This window comes from Chelonoidis abingdonii, chromosome 21 (assembly GCF_003597395.2).
Source record: "Chelonoidis abingdonii isolate Lonesome George chromosome 21, CheloAbing_2.0, whole genome shotgun sequence".
NCBI lineage: Eukaryota > Metazoa > Chordata > Testudines > Testudinidae > Chelonoidis > Chelonoidis abingdonii.
The window spans coordinates 15,486,172-15,495,648 of NC_133789.1; the positions used below are offsets into that span (position 1 = coordinate 15,486,172).

The 9,477-nt window shown below is 50.6% G+C and overlaps 1 protein-coding gene across 1 annotated transcript in view; it reads right to left on the reverse strand.

Annotated features, from left to right (window-relative positions):
* The window catches only part of SCN4A (sodium voltage-gated channel alpha subunit 4), a 170,352-nt gene that overhangs the window by 17,886 nt on the left and 142,989 nt on the right, over positions 1-9,477 (reverse strand). The window contains exons 18-19 of the mRNA XM_032768355.2: positions 8,868-9,022; positions 5,827-6,000 (exon numbers count right to left, since the gene is read on the reverse strand). Of these exons, the coding sequence (XP_032624246.1) occupies positions 5,827-6,000; positions 8,868-9,022 (329 nt within the window). The remainder of the gene's footprint in view (positions 1-5,826; positions 6,001-8,867; positions 9,023-9,477) is intronic.

Consider the following 9,477-nt stretch of genomic DNA (forward strand, 5'->3'; position numbering starts at 1 on the left):
GGGAATGCCTAGGGCTCCATATAGATGTTATGCCTGCGGGGAATGGGGACATATAGCTGCACAATGTCCCAATGCTGAGGAGCCGATGCAGTGTAACCTGGGGAACTGGGCAGACCCATGCTCCCTAATCCACCTTGTGGGGTCTCACTAACCCCACATATGTATACCAGACCAGTACAGCTAAATGGGGTTGAGACCACAGCACTGGTTGATTCGGGGAGTGCTATCACGCTTGTCTCAGGGAAGCTTGTGAAGTGTAGTCAGTTGCTGCAGGCTAAGCGTATGGGGATAACATGCATCCATGGGACAGTTAGTTATTACCCCACCATCCCAGTAAAACTCGAAATTCAGGGGAACACTACTGAGGTAGCAGCAGGTGTAGTCCCTAAACTCCCATACCTGGTGCTCACAGGGAGGGACTTCCCAGGGTTTGGAAACTTACTCCCAGTAGGAGGATTGGAGGAAAAGGGGAACCCTGAAGTTAGTGAGCCCTCCATAGTAGACTGTCAACCCCCGGTTTTCTCTGAAATATTCCCAGATTTATTTTCCATTCCCAGACATGGTAGAAAGTCGAAAAGGGAAAGGAGGGCAGCTAAGGCCTTGGGAACCCGAATACTGACCAAAGCCAGAGGGCCGCTCTCATAGGCAGGCGAAAAGGAGGCCACCCCGGACGGAGAAGCACCCAAGTCTGACCCCTACCCTAGCATTTCTGAACCAGTAGAGGCAACAGAGACTGGACCCCTAGATCTTGGGCAGATTAGTCCCGGAAGAGGAAATTTTGGATGAGACCAGGCCGAAGACCCAAGGTACGACAACATTAGGAAGGAGGTGACTAAAATAGATGGGGTCCCCATGGAAGGGAAAACCCAGGGACCAGGACCCTACTTCATAATGAAGAAGAATCTCTTATACCGGGTTGCACCAGTACAGGGGCAAAAGATACAGCAGATCCTAGTACTTCACAAACACCAGAACGCTGTATTAAATCTTGCTCATAGTCATCTTTTTGGGGGGTATTTGGGGGTAGAGAAGACCCTGGCACGAGTCCTACTACGGTTCTTCTGGTCTGGAGTACACAAAGAAGTATGGAGGTACTGTGCGTCCTACCCAGAGTGTCAGCTGCACAGTCCCTGTCCCCACCTGAGGGCACCTTTAGTACCCCTTCCCATCATAGACATCTCCTTTGAGCAAATAGCCATGGACCTAGTGGGACCTCTGGAGAAGACGGCTCGGGGCCACCAGTATATATTTGTTGTTTTGGACTATGCTACTCGCTACCCAGAAGCCATCCCCCTGCGGAACACAGACTCTAAAATGACAGCCAAAGAGCTGGTTGGGATCTTTGCCCGAGTGGGGCTACCAAAGGAGATATTAACAGACCAAGGAACCCCATTTATGTCAAAAGTATTGAAGGACCTCTGTACGCTGCTTCATATACATACCCTGAGAACTTCAGTTTGACATCCGCAGACTGATGGGTTGGTAGAAAGGTTTAACCGAACTCTCAAGGCTATTGTAAGCAAGGTGGTAAGTCAGGATGGGAAGGATTGGGATGCCCTACTACCCTACCTTATGTTCGCTATCCGGGAGGTACCTCAGGCCTCAACTGGGTTTTCCCCCTTCCAGTTATTATACGGGCGTCACCCCCGTGGCATACTAGACATCGCCAAAGAGATCTGGGAAGAGGAACCCAGTGAGGGGAGACTATAATAGAACATGTAATATAGATGCGAGACCGGATAGGCCGTGTCACCCCTATTGTACAGGAACATTTGGAAAAGGCCCAGGAGGCCCAGAGAACCTATTACAATCGCCGGGCAAAAGTCCAACAGTTCCAACCAGGGGATCAGGTGATGGTGTTGGTACCCACGGCAGAAAGCAAGCTTCTGGCCCAATGGCAGGGGCCCTATGAGGTGGTTGAAGCTTGCTGGCCGCAAGTGGCAAGGGGCCCTATGAGGCGGTTGAACCTGTGGGGGTAAGTTACACTTACAAGATGCGGGCCAGCCAGGACGCTGAAATAAGAACAGACATTTTATCACAATCAACCTTCTGAAACCCTGGCATGCCACAAGAGGCATGGCATAACTATTCGAAAAGACCTAACCCAGGAAAACAAGCCTTCCAAACAGGTTGAAAGTGTCTCCCCGATTTACACACCAAGACCAGAAGAATGAGGTGTCATGAGATGATCTTCCATGGAATCGCGGATGTGTTCTGCGACAAAAACCGGGTCGAACCACCAGACATATCACACATGTCCGTCATGAACCCTCACACAGACGAGGCTCAAGAATAACAATGAGGCCCTATTGGTGTGCACAGTGGCCGAGGGGAAAGGGAGGAAATAAAAGCTAGAGTAAAAAAAAAAAATAATGCTGGAGTTTGGGGATCATCCGAAGAATCCCATAAGTCAGTGGTCCAGGCACCAGATCGTGCTGGTGCCAAAACCCGATGCGCACCACAAAAGGTTTTGGGGCAAACGACTTCCGGCGAGGGACTAACGAAGTATCCAGGTTTACCCGTTTACCCCCATATTCACATAGATGAGCTAGTGGACCGTCCTGGGTAATCAGCTTCGATAGGCTGACTACCTCTAGCACTGGCAAGAGGGGTAACTGGCAGCATTGCCCTTGTAGGCGGAAGACGCAAGAGCGAAAATACTGCGTTCCTTCGATACACCAAGACGGGTCTTTTTCCAATATACTGATCCTCCCTTTTGTACTACATGGGGCCCCAGCTACTTTCCAGCCGCCTTATGGACAAGCTAATTACAGTGGGACCCTACGTTGATCAGAGCAAATAAGAGGACACCGCCGAATCCAATTACAGTTTGCTGCCTGCCCTACTGGACTTGATGTCGAGTCATTCTACCCCAGACTGGGAAACCCCAACTCGCGAGAGGAGAACACGATAACGAGCAGTCCTTGAGATAACCCTCAGGCGAAGTTGGCACTTCACAGCAGACCCTGCCAAAGTGCCGCTGTGGGTTTACGGAGGCCAAATAATCTTGGCCTACAATTGTGGGATAAGGGTCTGGTAAAACCCCAAGTGAACACGTTGACGGAGCATCCAAAATTGGTCCTGACCACATCACAAGAAACAAGTCTGGGCATTCCTAGGTGTAGTGGGGTAATTACCGACGATTTATCCCCCACTTTGGCCAACACAGGGCAAGCCGCCCTGACAGACCTAGTGAAAAGCACCGTGGATCTGATCTGGTGAGATGGTCTGACGCAACAAGAGGAAGCATTCACAGACCTACGGACTGCCCCTCTGCAGTAACGCTGTACTGATATGCCCCTGAATTTCACCAAGGGAATTTATATCCTGCAAGACAGATGCATCTTTTGAAATATGGTTGGGGGGGCCGTTCTATGTCACAGAGTGGTCGAGGAGGAGGACTTCACGCAATTCTCTAACCTCAGTAGGAAACTCCTATCCGAGGGAACAAAAATATGCCGTGGTTGGAAGAGAAGTGCCTTGCCCGTACATGGGCCATGGCAAACATTGCCGCTACTATTGCTCGGGGTGCAGATTTGTCCCTCGTGACCAACCATGCCCCTCTTTCAATGGATGCAGCGGAACAATGGAGAAGAACACAAGGGTGACCAGGTGGTTCCTTATCCCTACCAACCTTTTCAAAAGTTCTGTGTGCAACACAGAGCAGCTGTGTAGCCGTCATCATGGCAATGCCGATGGAATTGTCAACGTAGTGCACTGTCTGGCTTTCCAAGCCTGCCCAAGCCTCTTGGTAATTAAGCAGGGGGGAGGGAATATGTGGACAGACCTCATGACCAAGTGGGGTAGCAGGAGTCTGGTAGAGGACAATAATACTGGTACTGAGTGATGCGTAGGCATTTCTCTGTTTCCCTGTGTGACCCAGAGCAGGGGCCTGGAGGCCAGAGTAAATCAGGAACCTGCTAGAACCAATTAAGGCAAATTGACAGACTTTGCAAGTTAAACTACCTCCAGCCACCTATCAAGGGCAGGCTAATCAGGGCACCTGGATTTAAAAAAGGAGCTCCACTCACAGTCAGAGGGGGAGGAGCCAGAGGAGAGGAAGTGCATGTGATGGGAGCTGGGAGCGAAGAGGCGAGCTGGGAGCAAGAGGCACAAGGAGCTGAGAGTGAGAGGCTGTGCTGCTGGAGGACTACGGAGTACAAGCGTTATCAGAAACCAGGAGGAAGGTCCTGTGGTGAGGATAAAGAAGATGTTTGGAGGAGGCCTTGGGGAAGTAGCCCAGGGAGATGTAACTGTCATGCAGCTGTTACAAGAGGACTATAGACAGCTGCAATCCACAGGGCTCTGGGCTGGAACCTGGAGTAGAGGATGGGCTGGGGTTCCCCCCAAACCTCCCAACTCCTGATCAGACACAGGAGGAGTTGATCCAGACTGTGGGGAAGGTCACTGAGGTGAGCAAATCTGCCAATAAGCGCAGGACCCACCAAAGTAGAGGAGGAACTTTGTCACAGGGGTCAGTGCTGGGGTTTGTGGATGTAAGAGGGGTCAGTGCTGGGGTTTGTGGGTAGAAGGGGGGTCAGTGCTGGGGTAGGGAGGAGAAGGGGAGTCAGTGCTGGGTTTGGGGGAAGAAGGGGGGTCAGTGACGGGGTTAGGGGGAAATGGGGGGCAGTGCTGCATTTGGGTGGAGAAGGGGGATCAGTGCTGGATTTGGAGGAAGAAGGGGGGGGTCAGTGCTGGGGTAGAGAGGAGAAGGGGGGGCCAGGGCTGGGGATACAAGGGGGGGTCAGTTCTGGGTTTGGGTGGAGAAGGGGGATCAGTGCTGGGTTTAGGGGGAGAGGGGGGGTCAGTGCTGGGGTAGGGAGTAGAAGGGGGTTAGTCCTGGGGTTAGTGGGGAGAAGAAGGGTCAGTGCTAGGTTTGGGGCACAAGGGGCAGTCAGTGCTGGAGATGCAAGGGGGGGTCAGTTCTGGGTTTGGGGGGAGAAGGGGGGTCAGTGCTGGTGTAGGGAGGAGAAGGGGGGGCCAGTGCTGGGGATGCAAGGGGGGTCAGTTCTGGGTTTGGGGGGAGAAGGGGGGTCAGTGCTGCATTTGGGTGGAGAAGGGGGATCAGTGCTGGATTTGGAGGGAGAAGGGGGGAGTCAGTGCTGGGGTAAGGAGGAGAAGGGGGGGCAGTGCTAGGGATGCAAGGGGGGTCAGTTCTGGGTTTGGGGGAGAAGGGGGGTCAGTTCTGGGTTTAGGGGGAGAGGGGGGTCAGTGCTGGGGTAGGGAGTAGAAAGGGGTTAGTGCTGGGGTTAGTGGGGAGAAGAAGGGTCAGTGCTGGGTTTGGGGTGCAAGGGGCAGTCAGTGCTGGGGTTTGAGGGGAGAAAAGGGGGTCAGTGCTGGGGTTTGGGGGTTCAAGGGGATCAATGTTGGGGTAAAAGGGGGTTCAGTGTTGTGAGTGTAACTCTTAGAGTGGAAAGTCCTTTTCAGTGCTCCCTATAGCCCCTCACTCTGCATTTGCCTGCTCTCTGGATGCCTGTCCCACAGCCAGGTCCGCAAACATGGATCTGGGCCATGTCAAAGCACTAGGTGCTGGAACCACATTGGAACACTGCACCATGGAACGCTGCTGGGAGCACCCCATCAAGCCCAGTTCCCCATCCCACTCAGCATGGGAGCAGCTTGGGTTGCGGCCTCTTTTAGAGCCTGCATGGAGCAGAGATTCTGCATTCACAGACCCAAATGGCCCTTGACCTAGACATGCTACATTTCCCGTGCCCCAGAGCTATCCCTTTGCCCTTTGCTGCAGAAATATCTGCTGATTGCTAATGTAAAGCTCCAAACCATGAAAATGCTCTTTCCTGCTCCATTGCTCGAGCAGCAACTTACATCCACGATGAGAAAATCGAGCCAGCACCAGGCGTTGGTGAAATACACCTTGAAACCATAGGCCACCCACTTGAGTACCATCTCGAGGACAAACACGTAGGAGAAGACCTTGTCAGCGTGCTCCAGGATCGTGCGGATCACCTTCCGCTGCTCAATGTAGATGTCTTCAAAAGCCTAGAAGAGGTGCAGAGCTAGATGAGTCGGGCTTCCATGAGATGGGCTCCCAGCAGAGGAATTCACAGCTACAGTGGGACAGGAGAGGAGCAACCGGACTGAGGCCTTTCTCCTTTTGCTACATTTAAAGAGCTCTGGTGGTTTTAAAGGGCAAAAATTTCCAAAGCACTTCAGTGACTTAGGAGCCAAAAGCCCATTTTAAAAAGTACAGACACTTAGTGCCGGATTTTGAAAGGTAGTTGGGCACCAAAAGGTGCCAATGAAATCAATGGGAGATAGGCACAGAGGGCATTTGAAAATCCCACTGTGTGCCTATTTGCATGATTAGGCACCTAAATACCTCTGAAATTCTGAGCCCTTGGAGCCTATGTCCATTGACAGTGGCACTCCTAAGTGCCTAAATCACTTCTGAAAATTGGACTTGGGCCCCTAAGTCACTTAGACACATATGAAAATGTTACCCCCAGAGTTGCAGGGAGGAAAGTCTCAGGAATGCAAATAAGGACTGATTTTTTTTAGCCCAGATGTATTCAGCCCAAATATTTAAAGGGGAACCAAAAACAAGCTGATCCATGACTTATTGTCTGACCAACTTCAAAACTATCACCCAAGCACTAGGATAGCAAAGCAATCAGCTGCTAATGCTAAACCAATCAATACAATAATCTTGTCTAATGGGTGTCCCCTGACAGCCAGGGCCACCGAGCTGATGAAAAGTGATAAAACCATCCCCATAAAATCAAGCCACCATTACGAAAAAGTTCTTTGGCAATGTCGAAGAGTGGGTGATATTTGCCATGGGAGAACGGACTATATGCCCTGCAGCCCAGCCACCCAAGCAGACCCACAGGCATCTAAGACATGCTAGGGGGAACGGATCTGCAAAAGCTGTGATTTGGCTCTGACACCATCTTTCAAAGAACAAGGCCCTGGGGCAGTAGAGAGCAAGGGTGTCTCCTGGAGCTTTGGAAGTCCTTAGGAATGGCCAATTTGGGGACTATTCGAGGCTTTTATAATCTAGGTTGCAAATCTTTGAGGATTACAGAAATCCCTTCCAAATAGGAACAAATTAAATGAAGTTTCCCAGAGTGTGCGGGAGTTGTGAACAATCTCATTTATTCATCTAAATGAATCATTAATACTGAACATAAGAACATAAGAATGGCCACACTGGGTCAGACCAAAGGTCCATCTAGCCCAGTGTCCTGTCTTCCAACAGCGACCAATGCCAGGTGCCCCAGAGGGAATGAACACGACAGGTAATCATCAAGTCATCCATCCCCTGTCGCCCATTCCCAGCTTCTGGCAAACAGAGGCTAGGGACACTCTCCCTGCCCATCCTGGCTAATAGCCATTGATAGACCTGTCCTCCCTGCTATAGTCTTTGCCTTCACAACATCCTCTGGCAAAGAGTTCCACAGGTTGACTGTACATTGTGTGAAGAAATACTTCCTTTTGTTTGTTTTAAACCTGCTGCTTATTTATTTCATTTGGTGACCCCTAGTTCTTGTGTTATGAGAAGGAGTAAATGACACTTCCTTGTTTACATTCTTCACATCAGTCGTGATTTTATAGACCTCAATCATATCTCCCCTTAGTCGTCTCTTTTTGAAGCTGAAAAGTCCCAGTCTTATTAATCTCTCCTCATACCCCTAATCATTTTTGTTGCCCTTTTCTGAACCTTTTCCAAGTCCAATATATCTTTTTTTGAGATGAGGAGACCACATCTGCACGCGTATTCAAGATGTGGGTGTACCATGGATTTATATAGAGGCAATATGATATTTTCTGTCTTATTATCTATCCCTTTCTTAATGATTCCCAACATTCTGTTTGCTTTTTTGACTGCTGCTGCACATTGAGTGGATGTTTTCAGAGAACTATCCACAATGACTCCAAGATCTCTTTCTTGAGTGGTAACAGCTAATTTAGACCCATCATTTTATATGTATAGTTGGGATTATGTTTTCCAATGTGCATTACTTTGCATTTATCAACATTGAATTTTCATCTGCCATTTTGTTGCCCAGTCACCCAGTTTTGAGAGATCCTTTTGTAGCTCTTCGCAGCAGTCTGCTTGGGACTTAACTATCTTGAATAATTTTGTAGCATCTGCAAATTTTGCCACCTCACTGTTTACCCCTTTTTCCAGATCATTTATGAATATGTTGAATAGGACTGGGCCCAGTACAGACCCCTGGGGGACACCACTATTTACCTCTCTCCATTCTAAAAACTGACTTACCTTTTGTTCCCTACCTTTTAACCAGTTACCAATCTATGAGAGAACCTTCCCTCTTATCCTATGACAGCTTGCTTTGCTTGAGAGCCTTTGGTGAGGGACCTTGTCAAAGGCTTTCTGAAAATCTAAGTACACTATATCCACTGGATCCTTTTTGTCCACATGCTTGTTGACCCCCTCAAAGAATTCTAGTAGATTGGTGAGGCATGATTTCCCTTTACTAAAACCATGTTGGCTCTTCCCCAACAGATCGTGTTCATGTGTGTGTCTGACAATTTTGTTCTTTACTATAGTTTCAACCCGTTATTGAAGTCAGGCTTACTGGCCTGAAACGTACTGATAGCATTTTACTGTTCAACATTAAGTATTTTGTCACTGATCAAAGCAAAACATCCCCAGTTGTGGTGCTTAGCCCACAGCCCCAAACTGCCTCCCCCACCTGGCCAGGTGCCCAAAGCACTGAATGCTGATCCTTTAGCTTCATATCCAATTCACCTCCTTTTTGGGAGTATCTGGTGCTGCCACAAAACCTGCATGCAGCCTGCCATTCCGGGGTCCCACAATCCAGGGGGCTCGGTGCAGGGCACGTGGGGGCTTTGGCGAGGGACCGAAACCTGTGGCTCACCAGCGCTCCACTACTGAGGAGGATCATGAAGACGATAAAGGTCTCGAACCAGTTGTGCTCGACGATCTTGAAACAGGTTTTCCGAAGGTTCCACCAGATCTTCCCTTTGTTGGTTGTGATGTCGACGTAGAGGAAAGGAAAGCGCCGCACGCAGGCTGGGACGGGTGGGGGGAGCAGAGAGGCACCTGTTAGGTCCTGAGCCACGGCATGGCACATGCAGACACAGGGCCAGCACCCCCTCTGGGGAGCTGCAGGTGGTAGAGTCGTCTTCCAGTGCAGCGAGCCAGCCAGGTGCTGCCACACACCAGGGCAAGCTGGGCCTGGAAGAGCAGAGCCAGTCCACCCTGGAGACAGGTGAATTCGACTCATCTGCCAGGAACCTGCCCAGCAGGACAGACGAGGCCAGGCTGTAAAGCTGCTCACCTGTGTCAGGATGCTGTGGCATTGCCGCCTGCCCTCGCCTGGAGGAGCAGCTCCTCTGGGGCATACGGCCGAGAACCATACATCTCATCACACCCCTGCTGCTCCCCTACACCGGCCCTCCTCGCTGCTCCTCTGACCTCTCCCCTACACCAGCCCCCGCCCCCCACCCCTCATCTGCACCAGCCCC